Raw genomic sequence first — 24,890 nt, forward strand, 5'->3', positions numbered from 1 at the left:
CTATCCTGGCTGCCTCATGCAGGGAGAATGCAGATGGTAGAACAGAATCATTAAGGTTGGAAAAGACTTTTAAGATCAAGTCCAACCCTTAACCTGACTCTTCCAGGTCTACCACTACACACTTCCAGAGATGGTGATTTTGGTGTGAGTCTGCTTTTGTAGAGACAAACCATTTTTTTTCCCCACAGGAAAAAAGGCACAACTGCAAACATACAAACTACTGCTGTAATACCAGCCACAAACCCTGCAACACTGAAGGGACCAAAGCAGCCCACTATTTTTGCCCAAGTTTATTTCTAGAAATTTGTACAAAAATTGATACTCTGTAATACAATAATCTATCAAATATGACAGATAAACATTCGTCTTTAGAGGCAAGATTCCAGGAATGTGAAGTACCATCCTCTTGCATGGAAGAAAGGCACATTTTAGAGCTCAAGATACACTCAACTGAATTGTTGAAAAGGCAGCTCAGACATGCAAGTAGTGCAGTGTTTCAGGTTCATACATAAACAAATTGTACTCTCAAGAAATCTCACTACAAGCAGTGTTAACATCTACGTAAACATTTTATAAATACTTTTAAAAGTAGCTTACTTTAGATCCTATGTGTGCAAAGGCTACTTCTTTACATTCACTGGATGGAGTAATTAGAAGCCATTTGCAGGCCAGAAGTTATTTGTCGATTTCCCCAAGTACTTCTGGGATCCAGAGCACTTGCGTCAATAGTCCCACTGCATTTTCCCCCTACAGGCTGCCCTAAAGGTCTGCAACACCAGGGCTACACGTCTGCACCATCCCACTGCTCCTAGAGCTTATCCTTGGAGTTTTGTGGCTATGAAAAAGTCCCATACTTCCAGAAACAAGCCCTTGTGCAAGCAGCACCTGGGACATACCTGCTTCTAAGCTGACATTTCAAATACAGTGGTGAATTTACAGCCACAAAATCATCCACTGCTATGGACCAAGATTCACCCCACTCTTCCCACTTGGTTTCCTGCACCATCCAGCATAGATGCCACACCAGGGGGGTTGGCAGCCCAACTGTACTTCCAGAAAGGGCTTTTCCAAAGCAGAAATACCCCTGTGCTACGTAAGTATGTCTCAACAGGGCTCTTGTGCAACACACCCGTAAAGCTGCTATGCTGCTCAAATCAACCTGCTGCTTTTTAGGTTGAAAACCAGATGGAACCTGTTCTCCCAAAACTGCTTGTGCTAGTGGGTACAGTAGCTGTAGGATTTTTTCTAATCCATTGCTGATGATCCAACAGCATTATATAGCAGATTACAAAGGCAATCATTTAACTCATCCAAATCCTCACAGCAATGGGGAGTTGTGCTTTTTTTTTGTGTGTGTGTAAAAAGATGTTTGTAATGGGATTTCTCTAAAGCAAAGCCTTTCTTTATTATTTTTTGAAGTGGTCTAGCAATACTTTAAACACTTGCTTTGAAGGATACGTACACCCACACATGCTTTCAAGTACACAATGACAACTTGGACTCCTGGAAAAAATGTGTTGGTTCTGAGAGAAGGAGGTGCTGCTGAGCCAGTGCCTTCAGTTGACTTCCAAGACCTCAGTCTCCGGCAGGCCAAATTTGCTCTTGTATTTGTCAAAGAGCTTAATCAGTGAGTCCACATATATGCTGTGGTAGAAGTCCACATCCTTCTGGGAGGGATTATCGATTTTGGGGATGGTGATGGGCTCTCCAACTGATAAAAAAAGGGACAAATCCACATTAGCTTAAATGCTCCTACAACCTGGATATTTGTCCTCTATAGTAGTTCAGCACATCCATTCTGGCACAGCACAGTTTGCCATTGTATCAGAGTTTGCCTGATTCCTCCCAGTTTTACCAGGCTCTGAAGCACAACTGTCCCACAACAAGGACACATCACATCTGCAGCAATATCATATTTCTTTAGCTACACAAATGCCTCTACTGTTCAAGGTGGCTAGGAAGTCCCCCTTCTGTTTACAGCAGAGTGATAAATCCCTCCTCAATTAACAGGAGCCAAGAGTCAATTCTTCTTAAATATTCCCCTATACACCCCACAAAAGCAAAGCGGACCTTTTTACCCCCCTCCCTCAAAGCCTCACTGCTTTGCATTAGAAGACTCAAATGCAAATTTTAGTGTTGGATTTAATATTCAGCTGTCAGACATGCATCGCACTGGAATATAGGGGGCCAGGTTGCTTCTGACTTGAGCTATTCAAGGCCAAAGAAAGTAGAGCTACAGCCTTTCCCCCCCCAAAACAGCTCTCCTGCAAAATTGCCTGGAAGCAGAACATTGACTGAAGGCTTGTAACCTCTGGAAACTCTTCTAGCTCATTCTCAGTTTTGCTGGAAGGTTTTATATAGAAGGGAAAACCATTTTATAGTCGAGACTCCAAGACCAAACTACAGCGGGCGTACAGCATAGACTCCACTATTCTGCTACCTAGACAGGCACACAGCATATTTATACCAAAACCTTACCAACAGTAGTGATGGGCTTGGAGTAAGGTAACAACCCCCAGGTGTTGGAGGAGAAGAGGCCACGGCCGTGAAAGATGCATGGAGCAAAGCCAATGTGCTTCTGGAACTTCTTCTGAACCCATCTTCCCCAGGAACCCTCTTCAAAGATCACCTGCTTGTACACTTCATTCTCCCCAAAGGAGTAGACAGGAACCAAGTCCGCTCTAGAAAGACAGAAATATTCAGGACCCCACCCCCTGAACTGTAGCTCATATGACAGCCCCACACTTGCTGCTGTGTGTTCTGTCAGGCTCCACAGTTGCTGGTACCATTGCCCAGAGCTTTTTTTGCAGCACAAGGATACTGACACAAGCCAGCCGATTTGGCATGACATAACAGATATACTTTGAAGGCATATAAGAGAATTGTACTGACAATAGGCCTGTGGAACATTTTGCAGTCAGGCATTGGACGTGCTTCCATATATACTCAGCTCCTATTTTTGATGGCCTCCTTTCAGATACATGATGATCGGGGCACTACACAGTTCATCACTCCATACTGACACTGCCTCTCCTTGCCCTGGAAGCCTCCTGCTGTCCCAGGGATCCCTCTATCCCTGTACCTTGCTCAGAGGCAGAAGCCAAAGGACAGTCATGTCTGATGCTTTGGGCAAACATCCACATAACACAGCAAAACTGCAGAAAGGAGAATCCTCCAAGGTATCAGCTACTTCAGGGAACAGAATCACAAAATGGTTTGGGCTGGAGGGGACCTTTGCAGGTCATCTAGTCCTAGCCCCTTGCACTGAGGAGGGACATCTTCACCTAGACCAAGTTGTTCAGATAAAAGCACCTTCCAGGTGTTTCCACAGTAGCAATACTGCTCCAGCACTGAGGTTGCTCCTTACCCATGCCGTAGAGCCAGCTTCACAAATCCTTTCCGGTTCTTCAGCGTCACAGAGTTCTTCCCCGGGGTGCAGTTCAGGGACTCTGCTGCCCCTCCCACCACGATGATGATGGCATTGCCACTGCCATTCTTGGACAAGATGTAGTCGATGCTGTCACGATTCACAGGACATATACCTGGATTGAGGAGACAGACACAAGGGTCACGCTACGGGGTGAGCTGGTGACTTCAGGATCTTCTCCTACTTACAGCACTAAGTTTATGCCCCAGTTGAGGTGGAGTGGTCCAATCTCTCTGTGGTCAGAGAGGGTGGTATCAGCCGGCAACCTATTCCTCAACTAAACAAGCAGTTTCATAGACCTGGCAGCACTAGAATTGGTCATAAACCCCACACACATCAGCTCTCAAACATTTTCCTTTATCAAAAGACTTCAGCAACGATTTTCTATGCCAAGTGATATCAAAGGCACTGGTATTAGATATCCTCCCTCTGTGTAAACTTCACAGTAGGATTTGGTTTACCTTTAGTAAAGAAGAAAGTAGTTGTGTTATTTTGATGGATGAGAGTCTGATTTTTACCAATTCCTCAGCAAAATTAGGTAGTGGAAGAGATGTGGGAGAATACTTTAGTGATATAAAAAAAATAAATAGACAAACCTTTAAGACAGATCTGATATAATACGAAGCTCTTGCAATTTACAGGAGAGAGTTTATCTAAGTCAATACTCTGAGGACAGTGTCTGTGAAGTTCTTTCCCTCTATTCCACAATGGAAAGAGCAGGACCTCCCTTCACCTTTAATAAGCAATCTCTGCCCTAAAGCATCTGTACCCACTCCAGGGAAATGAAAACCCAAAGACAGCACCTGTAATATCCTCTGTATTGCTTTAAAAATGTGAAGAAATTTGATTGCTCTTTAAACTCTTGCTTTTATTCTACAACTGGTGTCCAAGCTTGCTCCTGCCTCACTTTTTTGGCCAGAATAAGGTAAGGAGAAGTGGGATGCCATCACTTACATTCCCATCACACAGCAGATCTAATTTGAGTACTTTAGGTCATTGTCGTATTACACTCATGGTATTTATTGCTTGAGCCAAGAACTAAATGATGAACAGGCCCTGGGGACCTAGGCAGGACAGGTCTGCCAGCCCTGATGTCTATCTGGGCATCAGGGTCATCACCTATCCCAGCTCCAGATAAGAACAGAGCAGACCACATTTGAGACAGATCAGCTGGAACTGAGGATGAAGAATTAGTTTCCTTCAGCACAGCTACACCTCTCTGACTGTTTTTCCTCTGAAAGGCTCAGGCTACACTCACTGCTCCAACTTTCCACTTTGCCCCATTCTCCACACCAAGGCTCATGCTGGCTACACAGGCCTGGCAACCGATTTATGTTCAGCTCTTTCACACTTATTAGCAGGAGGAGATTACTGCTGCTCACAGCACCAAATAATTCCTTCAGAAATTGCAATGAGACATGGAGACAAGTAGCAATAGATAAATTCTGCTCTTTAGCACATGCACACAGTATATAGTGTTTCCTGGTCATCCCCTTGTGCCTTATAGGATCTCTGCTGTACCTTAACCTCTAGGAGGCTGTAAAATTAAGAATTAGTACTAACTGTAAACCAACTATGTGTATTGGAACAGCATTAGGATTTGTTAGAATTCCACCTGGAAGTGGGTCATCCACAAAAAAAAACCAAAAACCAAACCAAACCAACAAACAAAACAAAACAACAACAACAAAAAAAACCCACAAAACAACAACAACAACCCAAAAAAAAACAAAAACAAAAGAAATAAAAAGAAATTATCAGCACTTTCCAAGTGATGTTAAGGCCTTTGTATCAGCACCCTTTAGTTCCAGTATAGGAAAGTGAAGACAAATTACAGCTTTCAGAAAGTTAACTTTATCACACCCATAGTCTTGCATAGATCCTAGGAACAGAGGAAGCATACATAATTTTCCTCTGATTTAAGCACAGTGTTCAAGGATAGCCAAGGCAGCAATGAAAGCCTACTCCCACATTCCTTCCAAAAAGGAGAAAGCAACTCTGGCTGGCCACAAGACTTGTCTGCCAGTCATACTGAACAGAACAAAGATGGTTTTTTAAAATATAAAAAGGCTTCATGGAAAGGTAAGCAACACAACTAAATTTACAGATGTGACAGACTGGAAAGCAGATCCCAACTTCTCATGTGCTGCTGTCCTGTGAATTCTCAAATTATGCACTTCACACAGCAACTACGCTCAGTACAAGAAGATAAAAAACAGCTTGAGACACTGCCCTTTCTAGATAGGGACAAACACCTTTTCTGCACCAGATCGTTAGTTTTTCTCTCCCTCAATTAAGACAGTAATCTCAGAAATGGTCAATTCTAACCAGTCAGAGTCAGGTACAGCTACCCCTGTCGTCTTCCCAGCCATGGTACTTATTAAGATATCTGTTTTGAAGTCATTTATTGATGAATCCATTCCAGAAAAAGCCAACATGTTACTGGATTGTTCAATTCACAGTCTTTAAGTATTACTCCCTCACCTTTATCTAACTGACAAGTGTTCTCACTCCAAAAAGGAAGCTCAGGCCATGCAAGAAGGCTTTACTGGCATTTTAAACACTACTTCCTCTGCCCAGGCATAACTTACAAGCCCTCCGGCATCAAAACCCCAGACTCCCTTAAAACAGACCTATTAATGTAATTCAGCACACTTACATCACTGCATAATCTGTGTGATCCATCTACAGGAATACATTCAGGGAAGGGGCTCTCTGAACAGCTGGTATCATTCAATACTTCAGACTCTTTAACCCTGGCAGGCACCCAGCAGTGGGAGTGGGTAGAGACAGCATCCACCACCACCACAAAATACGGATGTGTGACAAGTTATGTGACAGTGAGCCCAGGAGCTGAGCTGGCCATGGTTACTCAGTATTTTCAGTCAGTGCAACTTTTTCCTGTACCTTCTCACAATAACTAGGACAACTTGGTTCCATGTCTCCACCTTCCACAACTACAGTTGTTAGATATCTCTACTATGCCTTTGGACAAGAGTAGCCTAGAGTTCAGGATGAACACAGAGGAGCAGCAGTCCCTGCAGCCCAAACTAGTCATATTCACAGAATCACAGAATGGTTTGGGTTGGAATGGACCTTAAAGATCATCCAGTTCCAACCCTCTGCCAGGGATAGGGACACCTTCCACCAGACAGGATTTCTCACATTTACTCACAGCTTCCTTTTGACAACTATATGAAAGCAATGTTTGAGTGATGCTACCAGCAGGAAGTGGTTACGTGAGCTTCCAACACAGCTCTTCACTTGAAAGAGGTGAAGACAGTTCAGAGCCAAGGAGCACGAGCAGAAATGGCACAGAGTGATTGTGCTTACCACCAGACATTAAGTAGTCCCTCAATATGGGCATCCTGAAGTTCCCAGCCAGGGTAGCAAGATACGGTCGGATCCCAGGGAATTTCTGGCCGACACCCGTGGCCTCTGTGCTGAAGTTGCAAAAGGCACCCAAGCCCATGATGCCATGTGGATGGTACCCAAAAATGTAATTCCTGGTGGTCAGCAGATTGTGGGTTTTAACCAGCTAGGAAAGAAAAAAAAAAGCTCAATTGAAGATGGATATTTTCAGGTAGTAAATAAAAACGGGAGAAGCAAATAAAGTCGTATCGCCCAGGTTTTGTCTCTCTTCCCAGCACAGAGAACAGCCTAAGAGATCATGTATAGGCTCTCCTCGATTTCAGAGGCTCTGGTAGGAGCAGCCATTTAGACTTCAGTTTCCCAAGCAGAGGGAGCAGGATAAACAGGCTGATCTCAGACACAAGAAGCCTGCCAGCCAAGTAGGAATAGAGCATGGGTTGCTGCAGCCTTTTGCTTCTCTCCTCCTTCCTAAGGAATTCTTACACACCTCTTGCCCAAACCAACCAAGTTCTTCAGTGCTGTAGCCACAGCTACACCTCCTTCCAGGCCCTCTCTCAGCCCATTAGTGGCTCACATCCCAGTATGAGGGGGAAAGAACATAAGCATCACTGTCTCACAGCAAAAGCAAGTTCACTTAATGCCTCAAAAAAAGAGCCAACCCGTTAATAGCCAACAGGCCACCTTCCAAGTGGGAAAAGGTGCAGAAGAGTGGTGACCACCTCCTTTTAAGAGGTTCTGCCCTGGCGTACATGCCAAAGGGGCAACAAGACACCTCAAGCCATCTGTAATTCCTGCAGGGCATTCTCTAGGAGTTGTCATCATATTGTTCTCAGGCTGTGCAATATTCCTAACCATTTGCCCCTCTGTTTGCACAGCATGGACTCTCCACAGCTGTCTTAGGTAGCATGGAACAACCTATCCCCTGGAACCACTACTGCCAGAGGGGGCTTTTTTGATGCTGTAGGTAGCAGCAGCATCCCATGTGTCACAGTATCTTCCCCAGGCAGTACATATGCAGTCTGAGGAAGCACACAGCACAAAACACAGAAGGGCTGCTGCATGATCCTACAAAAATAGAGATCAAATTTAATTTTTTGCCATATGTCAGAATAGTCAGTGTTGTAAGAGACCTTAAGGATCATCCAGCCCCAAACCTCTGCCATGGGCAGAAACACCTTCCTCTAGACCGGGTTGCTCCAAGCCCTATCCATCCTGGCCTTGAGCACTTCCAGGGATGGGGCAGCCACAGCTTCTGTGGGCAACCTGTGCCAGGACCTCACTACCCTAAGCATTAATAATCTCTTCCTAATATCTAATCTAAACATCTCCTCTTTTCAGGCTGCAACAGTACCACTTTTTGGCAACTGCAACACCCCAGCAGATTTCACATGGACAAGCTGAAGCTTTGGCACCACATCCCTCAAACTGTATATGCAAAGGCCACTCTGCATCAGTTCCCATAGGAAAAAACCCCACGGATTTCCAAGAAGTGTTTTGGCACCAAACAAGTTCATTCTGTTCAATCATGCGACAGCGAGTTGAAGTTCCATTGCGACACACTAAAGCAGCACACTCAGAAACTTGATTCCCTCCTCCCTGTTCTCAGCCTTGCCCCCAGATGAGGCTACAGCTCCTGTGCTAATTACAACAGCCGCTGTGATACAGGCATGATGCAGCAGCAGGTTCTGCAAGTTAACTGGCCCTCCACAATTTCCTCAGGCTTTAAGATCATGTAGAGCTCCAGCAAGAGGGCACAGATGCTTGTGGTTGCAACAGCTCTGCAGAGCCCCATTGCCTGTATCACACCAAGCCATCCTTTCATTCCCTTTACCTTCTTTCCCAATTAGTAGATGACTTTGCTTTCAGTTCCCAGGATAGGAGGGCTGTCCCCTTGATCAGTTACAAGAAACAGGGATCACAGACGAAAGACCAAAAACCAATCTCCAGGAAAAAAAGTAGAGATATGGTAAGCAACCTCTCCATCTATCAGTTCTTGCTCAGGATATAGAGAGACCTGAAGCTACCCAAGGCAGTGGTGGACTCCTCATCCCTGGGTGGAGTTAAAAGCTTTGTGCATGTGGTACTTGGGCACATGCGTTAGTGGTGGCCTTGACAATCCTGGCAGAATGGTTGGACTTGATGATCTTAGTGGACTTTTCCAGCCTAGACAACATTTTGACTTTTTGACTACAGGCCTGGTAGATACAGACATGCAGTTTGGCTGGACAAGCAGCAGACACTCCTTCCTTAAAGCTCCTGTCAGAGCAAGGTGATGATTTCCAAGCCTCATCTCTCACCTGCACCAAGCACAGCTCCTTTTATAGGAAAGACAGCTGAAAGAGGGTTTGTCCTTGTCATTCTGGAGCACGAGGCATCTGCATGTTGAGCTTGGCAGAGCCACACATATGGAAGACACACTATTCTCCTGCTCCAGCCCCTCCACCACGTGCAAGGACATCCAGATCTCAGTGGAACCCATCGCTTGGATACCTCATAGGAGCCCAGCCAAGCTGCAGCCTTATCACTGTGGCTGTTTTCCAAGAGCTCCTATTATGGACCCATAGGGCTGGCAATACCCATGACAATCAATCACCCACACCACTGCAGGAGCTGGGCAGGGGGTATGCAGGGATCCAACTAAACAACAGCAAGGGAGAAGGGCTGAGATTTAGCCTGGTAATCATTCATATGTGCTTTTCCCCTGTGTGTCCCATGCAGGCTGCCACTGCCTTCTACACCTGTCCGACAACACAGAAGCTCACAGAAGGTAAACATGGAGGGTGCAGGTGTGGGTCAGTCTGTTCTCCCAGGTAAGAAGTGACAGAACAAGAGGACACAGCCTCAAGTAGCACCACAGGATGTTTACATTAGGTATTAGCGGAAAATTACCCAAAAGGCAGTGGAATAGTTGGACTCAATCTTCAAGGTCTTCTCCAACCTTAGTGATTCTATGTGTTCTTCACCCAAATCAAGCCAGGGAACCCAAGACCAAAAGACATCAGACAGGGTTGGGCACTTCTCTGCAAGTGGAGGTCTTGAATCTGTTAATGCACAAACTCAGCCCAGAAAGGGTCTGACCTGCCAATACTTTCATCTCTCTCCTAAATTTAATCTAGGGGCAGGAATTCCTGAAATAGTGTGAATCATGTATTTCTAGACTCAAGCACGAGTGTTGATAGTGAAGTGCACAAGATGGGGCTTTGGAACGACAATGCATTTAAGGTCTCTTTCAGCACAAACCATTCTATGATTCCATGCCTCTCTTCAGGAGGCTGATCACTTACTGCTGGTTCTTTGAATCCTTCCCCTTCAGAAGCAAACAGTGTTATCAGGTTGCCCCAGGGAACTGCTGTAGCTGTCACTGAACAACACTATTGCAACTCTGTTCTGAACCTCCAACTAGTTTTTCCTTTGCCTTCAAGGTCTTCTGCAGTCCCACAGAGCTCTTTGGAGCCTTGGTGCTCCCAGGATGAGGCAGAGTCAGCACATCCCTGCTGCATCTCAGCCAGATAATCAGTACTGGGAGTGAAGCTGAACCTTCACCCCCTTGCACTAACACACCTGTTCCCAGCTGCTCTTAGAGACCAAACCTGTTTCTCTGGGAGCAAAGTCCATCCACTGTCTAATAACAGATTTCTTTACACAGAACTAAGCCAGCCTATAGAAGCAGTAAGCCAGTGCAATAGTGCAAAGAAAACAAGTGTTAATATTTGAGTGCCAGATACAGCTAAAGAACCATATTGCCAATTTTATTTTTAGGAACAGTGGCACATTCAGTAGTGGAGAAAGGGGACTGCAGAACCACTGCTGCTCAGCAGCAGATGCCAAAGAGCAGGAAAAAAATCAATTGTTTGGGTGGGAGCTGAGTAGCACTGACTATGGAAGCATGGAGAGAGCAGAAAACCAGAGCTCATCCTGCAGGATCCAAGCAGCAGGTCTCATGAGCATGTAAGCCTGCAAAACGACCCAGAAGTGCACTTAGCCCTATCACACCCAACAGCATAGGGAAGAAATTATCTTACCTTCCCAGCAGTGCAAGCCAGGACCTGAAGACTCCCAGCAGCAGGCTCCCAGTATTATATATGTCACAAATTCACAGTATGGCTTGGGTTGGAAGGGACATTAAAGCTCAGCTTGTTCTAACCCCCTGTCATGGGCTGGAATGCCTTCCACTACACTAGGTTAGGACATAGCAATCAAACCCTTCTATTTCCATTCTGTAACTCATGTCCAACAATCAAGGAGGAAGGAGCTTTGCCAGGAAGCTAGCCAAGACACAGAATACAAGACAAATTGAGGAAAACAAAACAAAAAACCACTTTTGGCAGCAATTCCTGCTCTAGCCAGATGCCCACTCTCTCGCTGCAGTGAGCAGGTCTCCCTGCACACACCTGAAGTGCTCCCAGTCTGACAAAGGTGAGCCAGAAGTTTGAAGTCCTGGCTACCTAGAGTCCTATTGCACATGGAGATGCTCACATGCTCAGGTGACAGCTTCTTTACCTACACAAAACTTTTAGATCATGCTGGCACTCCCAGCATGACATCCTCAGATCAGCAGTATGTGCTTAGGAGGCGGCAGGAATCAACAGCATGAGATGGAGATGGTGTATGCAGATGAGATGGAGATGGTGTATGCAGATGAGATGGAGATGGTGTATGCAGATGAGATGGAGATGGTGTACAGACATGTCTGCTCCAGTCCAGCACCATGCATACACCTGCATGGGCTTGGGCTTCACCTGTCCCTTCAGGTCCAGGACTCAGTTCACTGGAACATTCCTCAGCCTTCCTGTACATGCTGCTTAGCTTAAAGCACTATTTACAAGGTCAGTCATTAAACAGGAGACAAACTTAAGTTTCTAGTGCCCTAAAATAGCTTATTACTGTCATAGCAGCTGCATGAAGTCCTAGAGAATGTGGCCAACCACTGCTCATGCTGAGTAACTGAGCCAGACTCAGGCTGCTTTCCAAATCCACCTGGTATTACAAAACATGACCTCGTATCTCCAGGTATGGGTACAATAGTCCTGGTGTTTCAGGCTGGGAGGCACTGCTGACTCCAGAGAGACCAGCCTAACTAGCACAATCAGAGCAGAACTTGATTCCCATGCAGCTGCTCTAATACAGCAAGGCAAATAGGAAGAAATTCTTCCCTGTGAGGGTGGTCAGGCCCTGGCACAGGTTGCCCAAAGAAGCTACAGCTCTCCCATCCCTGGAAGTGTTCAAGGTCAGGCTCCACACGGCTTGAAGAAACCTGATCTAATGGAAGGTGTCCCTGACCACGGCAGAGGGGTGCAGTGAAATGAATTTTAAGATCCCTTCTAACCGTACTGTGATTCTATGAATTAAATCTGAGCTGATAGCCCAACACAGCTCGTACCTGTGCAGGCATGGATGTAGCTACTACAGCTCTATATGCAGACTTTTCTGGAGCCAAGTTCAGCATTACAAGTGCCACCAGTGTGACTGCCACTGGTGTGATCTGCCCTTGCAGTGCTCAGCAGACACATGGCACAGAATGAGATGCAGAAGCAGACTGCTCTGACAAACCATAAACCAAGCCCTACTAACCACTACACAGGTCAGGATCCAGGAAAAGGGATTTTTGCAGAAAGAATATTTAAACAAGTGATCCTCTGTAGACCTGTCTCCCTCTCAGCCAAGAACAGGTAACTAGTTTAACCCAGGAGTTGCCATGCTGTTAGCAAGCCCAAGGCATTCTGGTTCTTGGTACCATTCCTAATATCCAGAGGTTTTACTCATGCCAATGCATTGTTCATGCATCAGTCCCGTAACTGCAGAAAACCATCTCTAGCACCTCTCTACCCTAAGATCGCTGCAGCAGCTTTTACCAACCCTGTAGCCAGCTGGCTGTTCCCCAAAACAAATGCAGGAGTCATGTCCCAGCTATCAGCCCTCTTGTTCTGCCCTTTGCATGTGAATTACCAGTAGACTCTACAAACCTTGCACAACTCCTCCCCCTTAGTGGCAAAGGAATTACACCCATAAGGAGTTCTCACAAATGGGCTATGTGAACTAGCAAGTATTTATTTTAAAACTGCTACAAAGTTTAGTTTATCTACCCCATCTCATCTCTAAACCTACTTAAATAACCAAGCTCTTTGGCAAACTTTTAATATCCTCAGAGAATGTGACCTGCAGGGCTTCTGCAGAGCATATTGACACAAAGGCAAGGATAAATGTGCCATTGAAGGAATGATGGAACCAGCAGAACCAGCACTACAGGTGACCCTTTGGAATCAAGTCCCCAGCATAACGAAGCTCATTTCAGCAATATCCAAGGCAGAAGCGTTTAGTGCAGCACTGAGGACTTGGTACTAAAACACAACACATCTGAGACCCATGTTCAGCAGCAGAGCCTGCTCAGATCTCTGTCAGCCATTAGAACCAGGCTGACTTCCAGCCTGTGCAGGCGTAGTGAATTTTTCCATGTACACTTAGACTTGCCAAGAATTACCTGTTAACAACAGCAAGTTTCATGGTGAACTTGGAAGTGCTGGGCAGATGGTCAGACTTGCTCTTTTCCAACCTAAATGATTCTGTGTTTCTACGAGTACAACAAAAGGCTTGTTCACCAGCAGCACGTTCAGGCACCCTGAGAGGTCAAGTGACTTTGCAAAGGAAGAATCCAGTCTAAGCCGCTTTGGCATCCTGCTGGAATTGGATTCCCTGTTCCTTTCTGAGGCTGGACTATCTTGGGGATAGGTAGTTCAAAAGCCGTATCAAGGTCCCTCCCTCATAGTCAAGCGGAATAAAACTTGTCAACAACCTTACATAACAGTCCTTTCAGCTGTGTGCCCTTCCAAAGAGGATCGAGTTCCCTCCTAGCCGAATTTGACCCCTGCTCCCTTCCAAGTCATCCGACTAATTCTGCAGTCCCAGAGCAGTCTGGCAGCCCTGTGCTCTTTCTGCAACATGCCTGAACCAGCAGGAAAAATACAGGTATGTGGTGAGCAAGTTACAAGCTGGAGAACTGAAGCTATTCCCACTGCTGGAAAACCCACTTCTCCAAAGCAAATAGACTCGAGGACAAATTTCAGTGCTCCCTGCCAAGTGCTAAGACTTCTGGTGCACAGGGGTCCCAGATGTTCTGGCCCAATACATCCCAGAACACAAATGTTACTGGAAAATAGGCAAAAACTGAGCTCGATTTTATGATTTATGAGATGGGAACAGTGTTAGGGTCAGGTCAGGCCATACACAGGACCGCTGCAGCACAGAAGAGAACCACAGAGTGATTTGCATTGGAATGAACCTTAAAGATCATCCAATTCCCTCCCATGGGCAGAGACACTTTCCACTAGACCAGGCTGCTCCAAGCCCCATCCAGCCTGGCTTTGAACACTTCGAGGGATGAGGCAGCCACCACTTGTTGGACAACCTGTGCCGGTGTCTCCACAAGCTGGAGAGATGAATAAAGATTGCAGATTGCCTCCAGGAATCTGGGAGCATCACTAGAAACAGCAGCTTCTGGCAATCACATTGCCACCACTGGTGAGACATTTCAGATTTTCTAACCACAGCTGCCACAAGCAGTAGTATGGCAATGGTAACTGAGCCATGTCCTGCTTACAGTTCAGTGTCACAGGTAAGACTAGTGCCAGTGCAAGATACTAAAGTAGTTAAATCCCAGGGTGTAGAGTTAAACTTTTACTTACTCTTATTGGAAAATAATCCCTGAAGTACCTCCATATAGCCCAGTTTCTCACCCACTGGGATCTTCTTCCCCCTATTGAGAAAAATAAATCATGTTTTTAAAGCTCTTTCCACATGGCTGTCCATCAAAAAGCCTAAAGGACTCCAGTGCTTGCTGTCTCACTAGAGGAACCAAAACTTTCATTCCTCCAAGTGTGACACCTGCATCATTCACTGACATCACACTCTGGAATACAAGATACTTCAAGCAAATTAAGACCTGGCTGCAAGCTCATGGTAGACAATTCAAGCTAGAAACACTCAGATTCAACCTTTGGGAAATGCCAAAATCCTGGATGATTTCAGTCATCTTGAAGCAATGGAGAACGTGCTCATCTGGCTATAAGAGTAGTTGCCAAAGCTTGTTACCACTGCTGGTTCCCAGAGCTAGCTTCTACAGGTTTTTGGGTCTTTTTTCCAAAATGAAGTCTGCTTAATTTGAAGCAACACTGACCCCGTAGAGGACCCGCATCTTAATAATCACATCACAATCTGAACCTTGCAAGACCTGGAGAGGACAGAAAGGCCTTGAATCTGAACTACAGAAAGAACCTATGCCTTATAAATATGATGGTAAAAGCCAGCAATGGCATAATAGTAGTGAGTGTTAATTTTGTACTGCCCTCAGCATCAATGAAGCCTGCAGTCACTGCTCATGATGAGGGCTGACATTAAAATGCTTCACTGAATAATGCTTTTGGTTAGTGATTCAGCCAAGTCACACTAAGAAGGGAAGTCATCCATTACAAGGAAGTGCTTCTTTGTCCAAATATGGGGACAGGGACACTTTAACAAGGATCTGTTCTGCAATATTTACCTTTCTTTGGTGTATTCCAGTCAAATACCAGCCAGGCTAAATATAGAGCAGCAATCGCCCAGCAATCTGTGCACAGTATGTACATGAGGATTAAAGTGCAAGCAATACCTGGAGAGATGCAAGAGAGAAGAAAACAAGGTTGAATCAGGTTTTGGTCTCCATTTACACCTCTTGCCTTTTGACTCGTCTATGCTGAAATCTTAGTCTCAGTCTGATGTCATTAATCCTCAATCAAATTTGATTTGGCTAAAAACCCCTTATGCAGGGCTGAGGCAGCTTCCTCTAGTGCTCTGGGAAACCTCAACCTCCCCTTAATGGTGCCTCCAGACATCTCTTTTATCTCCAGGCAGGACAGCTGCTTCACCAGACTTGATGAGCACCAAGACTTCTTTGTGGGCCACACAAAGGGTTTTTTTTCCCCCCAGCTACACACATCTTCCACAGGTTACACGAGCTCTACATCAGCCATCCTACCAGGGTGTCAAGGATACCACCCACAAATGACATTGTCATTTTAGCACAAACTGAATTGGGAAGGTAGAGTGAGACATGCTGAGAGCAGTCATTCCCCAGTTTAATTATTAACAATCCAATGGAGCAGAGCAGTCTGAGGTTTCACATAATCCAAGTACCCAGGGACAAGCAGGCTTTACTCTTTTATAGGTCTAACACAAACACTTCTTGCCCATCTCTGGTACCTCCTGGAAGGAGATCAAGCCAAGAGAAAGGCATTCCTGTTGCAATCACTCACATCAGTTACCAGCTGCTTCTAATAAATCTCTGTGGATATTCCCATGAGGGAGCCAAGTAAGACATTTCCAATTGTTTCAGCTTCATTTGCATGGTAGACACAGACACGAGCTAAACATCATACAGTCTTTCCATAGCTCTTATGATTTTCTAGAGCCAGGAAAAGTAATTTATAGTTGAAAATATCAGTGCAACTGGTTTACAATATCCACACACGCCAGGAACTACACTGCTGCAGTACACATCCAGTAATTAACACTTATGTAAAAGTTAACATTTTTGCATTAAAATTCTCCCAGAATTACTGCCAAAACCCCTTTGCTCTAGGCCAAAAGCTGTTACCCATGATAAGGAAAGTGAGAACCCATTGCAGCACAGAGATGATTTGCAGTTGTTTCTCTACTTTGGATTTCAATAGCCAGAACAAATCCTGCAGAGCAGAAAGAATGTTCGATCCCGTGCCTAAGGAAAGAAAAATAAAATAAATAAAGTTACATTTGCACACTAAGCAAAGGGAATATTTTTCCTTTGAAAAAGAATCACAGAAGGAAGAGTCAAGTCCAACTTATTCAATAAGAGGTTTCAGATAAATGTGCAGTTTGCTTTTGGAGCAAGGCTTGCTAAAAGCTAATATTTTCCATGGAGTTTGGGCATCCTGGAAGAGGACGGACTGCCATCTGCCAACATCCAGCTTTTTTCAGAATACTGGAGGGGATTAATGGGTAACCATCAGTGCCCATCTGAGCAAGCCTCTGTTCACTTGACCATAGAAATGCAGAGGATGTTAACATGTTCCTAACACATACCTCAAACTGCCAGTTCCTCCAAGTGGTGGTCGGTAAGAGGGAACCCCATGAGCTCACAGTAAGATAAAGATCAGCTGCCTCAATGCCTCAAACCACAGGCAAGCAGACACCAGGCCGTGGTGTGAGCTGTTCTCATTCACCCTTCACAAGGCTGTTCACCCTGTTGCACAACTCCCAGTGCTGTTCAAGGAAAGCTCTGTGCTCCAGCCTTACTCAGCACAGCCCAAGGGCTGGTTGAGCAACACCTCAACATACAACCCTGAGGACCCACTGCTCTACAGGTGAGAAAAACTATCAGCATTCCTAAAGCAGTAAATAAGAAGGAAGGAGCTGAAAGCCACTCTTGTAGAAGCTTAAGATATTCAAGCAGGGAAAAAAACAAAATTGGTAAAACGCTGAAAACACTTGCTTTCTATAAGAACCATCCACTGCAGCTTTTAGCAATACACTCAGCCTCCAGAAAGAAACACTTGCAAGTGGGTTTTCCTTCACTTTTCTTCATTGCTTTATTTACAAGCACCATAATAACTGGCCAAAATACAGATCATGTTCATGTGTATTTACATATTTCCTTTTGTTTTTAAGGATCAGCTTGTAATTAGGACTATGAAAGAAGCTATTACATTGAATAGTTTCAGTTCTTGCTGAGAAGATATGATCCTCCTAGTGGTAAAAGCACAGCCAAGTGTTCCCAGTCAGTCAAATGAAAGTGATTGAAAATAGCTTCTCTAGGTATAAGCAGGCACTAGGATTTTTGGTAGTTTCTAGAATGATACTCTCACTGGCACTGGTCCTTTAAATATGTAAAGCAGCTGTTTCAGAGGAATTAAGGTCAATTTAGATTAGATAAGGAAGAAGTTTTATACGCTGAGGGTGGTGAAACACTGGCACAGGTTATGGGGAGATGCCTCATCTCTGGCAACATTCAGGGGGAAGCCACACCAAAGGCTGCAGTCTAAACTTAGAGCCAGACCACTCAGTTCAGACCCTTGTTTCTGCTTAGTCCATGTTACACGGACAATCCCAGCAGTGCCTTGGGCATTAATTACTCAAAGCAGACCAAGTTTTAGGCTGGGCTAGATCATACCACTACAACTGCCAGTCAGGCTGAAACCTACAGCACTAATCCAGATTGAAGCAGCAGCTAGAGCAGGAGGCAGTTCTTTACAAGATAATATAGTACAGTATCAAGAATGAATATAGCAAGTAGTTCTGTTTGTGAGGTGAGACAGGAGAACATATGTCACCATGCATTGATTTGCCACACTAGAGTATCTAAGCAGTGAGATTCATGCTGTAAATCCCATGCTGTAAAATCTAGCAGCAAATCCCCAAATTTGGGGTGAGGGATAAACTTCACCCCATTTTTTACAAAGTCAGTTGCCTGTCCAAGGGTAAAAGAAATTTTTGGGTTTGGAATGGTTTGTATTCAAGGGCACCTTTATAGCTCATCTCAATCCAATGTCCTGCCATGGGCAGGGATACATTCCACTAAACCAGGTTGCTCAACTCTTGCCAAGGGGTCACAGCTCCAGGAAATTGCTATCCCAAAAACCTCACAAAATTGCATGTGGACAGGCTTTATGTAGACTGAGGATTACCAGATACAAGTTTACAGAAAGCGTTTAGCAATAGTGGTGTCTCTGGACATATGTCTATGTCCTCAAAAGAAGCCAAAAGTCTTACAGATTATCTGTGACTCACAATAAAAGCCCAGCCCCATGTTATTTTTTCCCTCCAGCACCTGCATGTACACTACCAAACCTCTTTGGCTTCATAAACCAAACACTCAAGCCTTGGACTAGCTAAATCCCTATCCTGTTCCCAAAGAGAACTGATTATTCCTCTAGATGAGAATTTGTACTTCAGCATTTCCTAGATGTTTGAACTAATTGTAGGCATTGTCAGCACTGTAAATATACCAGTATTGGGCAGCACAAGTCAACCTGTCAGATTGTTTTTAAAACCACATAAAAATCACATTCAACTCCTGCAGACAGAGGGAAGGCAGTGGTTTGGCAGACAGCTCTAAGCACCTGCCCTTGGACAGATGTCCTGGGTTAGTTATTTGCTGGAAGCAAAGACATCCTTCCAAGAGAACAAGGTTCTCCACACCAGAAAATTCAGCAGTTGCTGTGGCCTGAATATTAACATTTAATTCCCAGTTAAGAATTGAAAGATGCCCAGCAGCAAAGGAAAGGACTGTGGGAATGATCAGTCAACCTGGCAAGTTCATCAGGTCTACCTTTGCACCAAACTTGCAGACTCCAGATTGACCCATTTCATCAACCAGGCATTTACAGATTTTAGTGCCAAGACAACCCTTTCTAGACAGTCCTGAGCTTCCTGTTCATCAGGTCAGACCTGATACTGTGTATTCAATCCCCCCACTCAAGCCTTGTCTCCCTTCAGCTTCAGTAGCCCGGAGGCACGTTTGGAAAGACTCTGCATGCTCTGGAGAACCAGGGCAGCTATTAGTGACATAGAGCAGAAGAGCTTTGACAAGTCAACAGCAATGGGGGTAAGGGAGGGTTGGCATTCAGCCACAGAAGAATAACCCAACACTGACACTTGAGTTCAGCCCATTAAAGAAAATACTTGCTCTTAAGGGCTCACCTGTGGGCTCACACCAAGCACCCTTCACATACTGAAAACCCAGAACATTTTCTCTAACTTTCAGAAAACAGATTATCCTAACAACCTAGTTTTAAAGGGTCCAGTAGACATAACTATACCTTGTATCCATTCCTATCAGTCTTTTCCCGAGGAAGTATTCTGGGTCCTGAAGAAACCCAAACCTCCATCTTCTACTGCTGAAGCCAGTAGCTTGTGGCCACACAGCACAGCCCCTGGAGCATATTCCCAGGTGCCTGTTCTGGAACTGGAAAGCTTGACTAGATGATCATTAAGATGCTCTCTAACCCAAGCCATTCCATGACTGTTGGGGTCAGCCTTGGCAAACCTTATCTCCACAGGACATACTTTACCAACAGCTTTCCTGGTCTCAGATGAGATCCTGAGCACCCCAGCTCACAGTGCAGCCGATTCCCTGGAGTACTGATGGGATACCCCCTGCACTAAGCCATGCATGGCTCCAGAGGATGTTCCTCGTCACAATGAGCAGAGTAACTTCCCCAGGAGTCCTCCCTGCTGCTCAGAGATGGCAGTCATCTGCAGCCTTCCAAGGAAGCTCAGGCGCATTAGCCAGCTATCCTGTAACTGGTGATGGGCTCAACATATGTTTATCATTTAATTCAATTTAACATCAAATGCAGGAGTTGCTACCAAGGAGACCCTGGAGTCAGCAAATAGTTTTACCAAGCATTTGACTCCTGCAATACGGACTCAGCATCTGGTGCTCTTCTAGCACAGTTTATTTCAGATAAATTACACAAACAACATTTATCTAGGCAGAGAAGTAGAATCAAAGATCCCAAGAACGGAAGTAAACAGGACTTCACACCCGGGCAACCAGAAGAACCCAACGGACACAACTTTGATTAAATGTCAGACAAAGAAATTAACTGAGAGTTTTCCAAACAATTACCATGTTAATTCTTGGCCACAAATTAGGCGGCTTTACACAGCTTAGAGGAAAACCATTAGCTCCATCAAAGCAAAAGCTGCAAATGAACATTCTGAGCTACATATTTGGCAGAGAAGCTGAAACTGGAGGCATAGCAAAGATAGATAAGATAAACAGACCAGTACTAGAATATTCAGGAGGACTCAGCCTCCCATGCAAGAGCAGGAGCCCACACAGCACGCTGGTGCACCTGTAAAACCCCTTGAGCAACACAAGTTCTTTTGTGTCTTGGGTTTACTTGGGTGCCCCAAGCACAAGCATATTCACTATAGATTAAACAATTTGTTAGGAAAATAATGAGCAACCAGCACGGAGTATAGTTATCCTGCCCCATATACAGCTTTAGAACAGTTTGCTCCTGTCCCAGGAAGCTACTCAATCCCATATTATCTGCAGTACACTGTGTCTGGAGACCAACAATATTAACAGGGACATGCAAATAAAAATTTGTATCAGCTTTTTTAGAAAGGAGCTGGGATTCTCCACACCCAGTAAACACATCTGTCATGACATTTCTCATGTTGGTTCTGCATTTACCCACAGCACTAAACTCAGCCCTCAGTCTCCACACTCACAGCTGTATGTAGGTTCAAGTGATGTAACCATAAGACCTCACTGTCCAGACCAGCCAACAAACTTAAATCTAAGTCAGCAAGACTGAACAGGTCTGGGCAAGAGAAAACGACCCATCTTACTACAGCTCATCAGTGTGTCCAGAGCACATGACAGCTCTAAAAGAGGGGTTTCATATGAGCAGGCCCAGACCTCCACCTCCCAAGCAACTCTGTCAAGAGAACACACCTCACTGCAGCCAGCTGTGATCCTGTTCTCCCAAAACAGGAGCTCCCAGGCTGCCCACCCCAGATCAGAACTAAAGATGCAGTGTAAGACTAACTCCAAGGAAAAGCTAAGCAAAATCATCCTCCTCATCCCAAACTTCTGACTGGTGAAGCAACGTTAGAAAAGACACTTCAGCACAGGACTGCCTTTCAGTGTTCCAGCCACAGGGGCATCTCTCCTCAGGAGAGAGGGATGAGACAGACCTCCCTGCTGCTCTGCCAAACACAAGGACGAGACCTCCTGGGCATCCTATGGCCAAAGGGGGACAGGTCAAGATGAGGAGATCACAACCCCTCCTACCCAACCAGGTGTCTCAGAGCAGCATCCTACTCTAGGCATTGGTCCAAGATCTGGTTTTGCAATACTGGGTTGATATCCAAGGGCATCCTCTATATATATACAGGGATGTCATCTGCACCTTTTTTTTTTTTTTTCTTGTTTTCAAATAGGCTCAGACTTAATTCAGCCAAATTGCCAAATTTACAAGCACCAGGACAAAATCAGATGCCGTGAAAGCAGTGAGACTGAAGGACAGCATAAGCCATTCACATGCTCACCCCAAAGTCAGCCCTTTGCACAAGCATGATGTTTGGAAAAAAAATACTCAGGGTGGTAGAAAAAAAAAAGAAATCAAGTGGGTTTGTTCTACACATCCTCTAGTGGGAGAAGTTGTCCAACATGATCAAGCAGTACATAAGGTCTCATGAATGAGCCTCTATACCACCTGACCTCTGCTAGTTTTGATCTACAGGGGCCCACATCAGTATCCCCAAAACCCAGCCCAAGTCAGAGCTCCTCTGGGAGGCACCTGGATTCGGCTTTGAAGCCAGTCCTGTGCTTTCCTGCCCAGGAAGAGTACAGCACGGGCAAGGGGTTGGTGGATGTTGCAGTCACCAAGGCAGCATCCCGTCTCCCCTGACAAAAATAAGTTAAATTAAGTTTAAAAGCACAAATATCACTGCAGGATCCCCACGAGGTGCCTCAGAGGAAAATTGACCTGAGGAGAGTTAAGACAGCTTTCCATCCCTAATCAGGATTATCTAGAGATGAGGCCAATCACTGTCCCTAAACCACACTCCATTTTGAATTATGCATGCGTCCTAGATCCATCATTAACATGCCAGTGCCAACAAGGTGGCTGCTGAGGTCTCAGGTCAACCCTACATATTTTATAGGTTTCCTGAATTATTTATTCTCTGCACTTAGTTTGCAGTTAACTCTCAATTTAACAGTTCAGATGCTGCTAATTCAAATGACCTCTCTCAGCTGAAAATATAACTTGTCTTCTGTTGGTAATGCAAGCAAGCAAAGTTATTTTAAGAAACAGATCTGAATACAGGAAACACATGCAGGTCTTCTCCCCAGTCGGTTCACAACTGAGCCTTCAGATCAACCTCTAATACCCTTCTGGCTGAGATGAGCACCAGCAGCTCTACACCCAGGACTGGGCAGGACAGTGCAAAAGGAAGACCTCAGGGGTTAATTCACCAGGTACATGTCCTTTCCGCTCTGCTAATGACATGTTTAATCAAAAAGCCATTTCACAGGTCTCTTCATCCCAGGAAGTATTAACAGTTTGTTTTTTGAGGGCAAAACGCCTTTCTCAACACAGAGCAATCGCTTAAGGACCCTGCACAAACCACAGGGTAAATCGTCCAACTGCATTTTCAAGCAAAGGCCCCACTGTTTGCAAATCCTGACCTTTCTCTAGACAAACACCCTTGCAGAAGGGATACAAAACATTTAGACTTGCTGAATTTATTCCTGCAAGATCCTTTGAGATGCCTTTACAAGCAGGCATGGTAGCTTGTGGTTTGGGATTTCCTATACCGTCTCTCCAAAGCTTTTAATCAACATGTTCCAGCGTGCAGGGAAGTGTTCAGTGCCTGCAACAGCTCTGCCTACCATGAGTGTCTGCCACTGACACCCATTCCACTTCTCTCAACAAGTCACTCACCAGCACAGAGCGCTGTGAAAGCAAACTTGGCAGAACTGGTTACCACGAAACTCCCGCTGAGCACTCAGTCTTCATCTCCTCATTACAGAACAGCAAAAATAGCAACACGTTTCCATTTTCCCCTCTCCCCTTGATGTAGGTGTGCGGAACACAGTATTATGAAACAGTTGCACTTACTAAAAAGGCCTTTTCCACGCCAAATGATTCTATGAAAACAAAGCTGAGACTCGGCTTTATCAGCCACGCAGTGCCGATAAAAGTACTACACCTCTCTTCCTACCACGACAAAAAGGGGGGGAGGGGGAAGCCTCTTCCCACGCCGGTCCCCCACGCCCACGTTTTGCCAAGGTGCAGGCTCACTGCAGTTCGCACCTCGGCACATCGTGCGAGCCCAACCAGAGCCGCCTCCCCCGGCCCCGGGAGCGCACCCAAAACACAAAACCTGCGCGGAGACCTGTAATCCTCAACCCACGAAAAGCTGCGGCTGCCTCCCCGCCATTGCACACCGCTCTGCCCGCTCCTTATTCCCCTTGAACAGCGCTCCTGCGGCCAAAAAAAACCAGAAGGCGTGTCACAAAGCTTTCGGTGCAGCTCCCGCCGCTGCCCCGCGCCGCAGCATCGGTGTCCGGGCAGCGGGACCGTCCCCACCCCTGGCCCTCCCTGCCCGCCGGTACCTCGGAGCACGCCGGAGTAGGCGGCGATGATGGTCTTCATGGCGGGAGGCGCGCTCAGGAGCCGGGAAGGGCCATGGGATGGAGAGGAGCACCGCGCTGCACAGCCCCGCTGCGGCCGGCGAGCCGGGGACGTGCCCGCCGCCCATCCATATATAGCTCGGGAGCAGGAGGAGGAGGAAAGGAGGGCGGAGGGGCGGGCCCGGCGGCGGTGGGGAAAGCTCTTGGCCCCGGCGATGCAGCTTTCTGCAGGGGATCGGGATTTGGGAGCGGGGAGAGCAAGCGGAGGCCCGCCCCCTGTACAGGCTGTTGCATGCTGTGTTTCATGGAATCACAGAACGGTTTGGATTGGCACAGATGTTAAGACTCATCTATTTCCAACAGCCTGCCGTGGGCAGGGTCACCTTCCACTAAACCAGGTTGCTCAGAGCCCCATCCAACCTGCCCTTAAACACTTCCAGGCGTGGGGCAGCCACAGCTGCTCTGAGCAACCTGTGCCAGGGCCGCAGCACCATCACAGACAAGAATTTCTGCCCAATATCCCATCTAACGCTGCCCTCTGGCAGTGGGAAGCCATTCCCCTAACCCTAGCCCAAGTCCTGTCACTCCAGGTCCCTGTCCAAAGTCCATCTCCAGCTCTCTTGCATCTCCTTCAGGCACTGGCAGGGGCTCTGAGGTCTCCCTGGAGCCTTCCCTTCTCCAGGCTGAACACTTCCAGCTCTTCCAGCCTGTCTCCAGAGCAGAGGGGCTCCAGCCCTCAGAGCACCTCCACGGCCTCTTCTGGACTCACTCCAGCAGCTCTGCATCCTTCTGAGGTTGGACACCAGAGCTGGAGGCAGCTCTGCAGGTGGGGTCTCACCTGAGTGGGGCAGAGGGGCAGAATCCCCCGTCCCTGCTCCCCACACTGTGGGATCTGCCCAGCCCACAGGGGCTTCTGGGCTGGCAGAG

The 24,890-nt window shown here is 46.1% G+C and overlaps 1 protein-coding gene across 2 annotated transcripts; it reads right to left on the reverse strand.

Moving 5' to 3' along the window:
- Positions 1 to 275: 275 nt before the first annotated feature.
- Positions 276 to 24,077, reverse strand: DGAT2 (diacylglycerol O-acyltransferase 2). 2 transcript variants are annotated; one of them, XM_063393721.1, is made up of 8 exons: positions 23,946 to 24,077; positions 16,425 to 16,544; positions 15,333 to 15,440; positions 14,479 to 14,549; positions 6,761 to 6,965; positions 3,368 to 3,542; positions 2,479 to 2,681; positions 276 to 1,711 (listed from the first exon to the last, which is right to left on the reverse strand). In XM_063393721.1, the coding sequence occupies exons 1-8, from the start codon at positions 23,983 to 23,985 to the stop codon at positions 1,557 to 1,559; spliced, it is 1,077 nt and encodes a 358-aa protein (XP_063249791.1). In that variant the 5' UTR covers positions 23,986 to 24,077; the 3' UTR covers positions 276 to 1,556. The 2 variants fall into 2 exon arrangements, with proteins under 2 accessions (XP_063249791.1, XP_063249792.1); XM_063393722.1 differs by lacking the exon at positions 23,946 to 24,077 and adding an exon at positions 23,726 to 23,842.
- Between the last annotated feature and the right edge of the window lie 813 nt (positions 24,078 to 24,890).

The sequence above is a fragment of the Prinia subflava genome, chromosome 3 (genome assembly GCF_021018805.1).
Source record: "Prinia subflava isolate CZ2003 ecotype Zambia chromosome 3, Cam_Psub_1.2, whole genome shotgun sequence".
Lineage (NCBI taxonomy): Eukaryota > Metazoa > Chordata > Aves > Passeriformes > Cisticolidae > Prinia > Prinia subflava.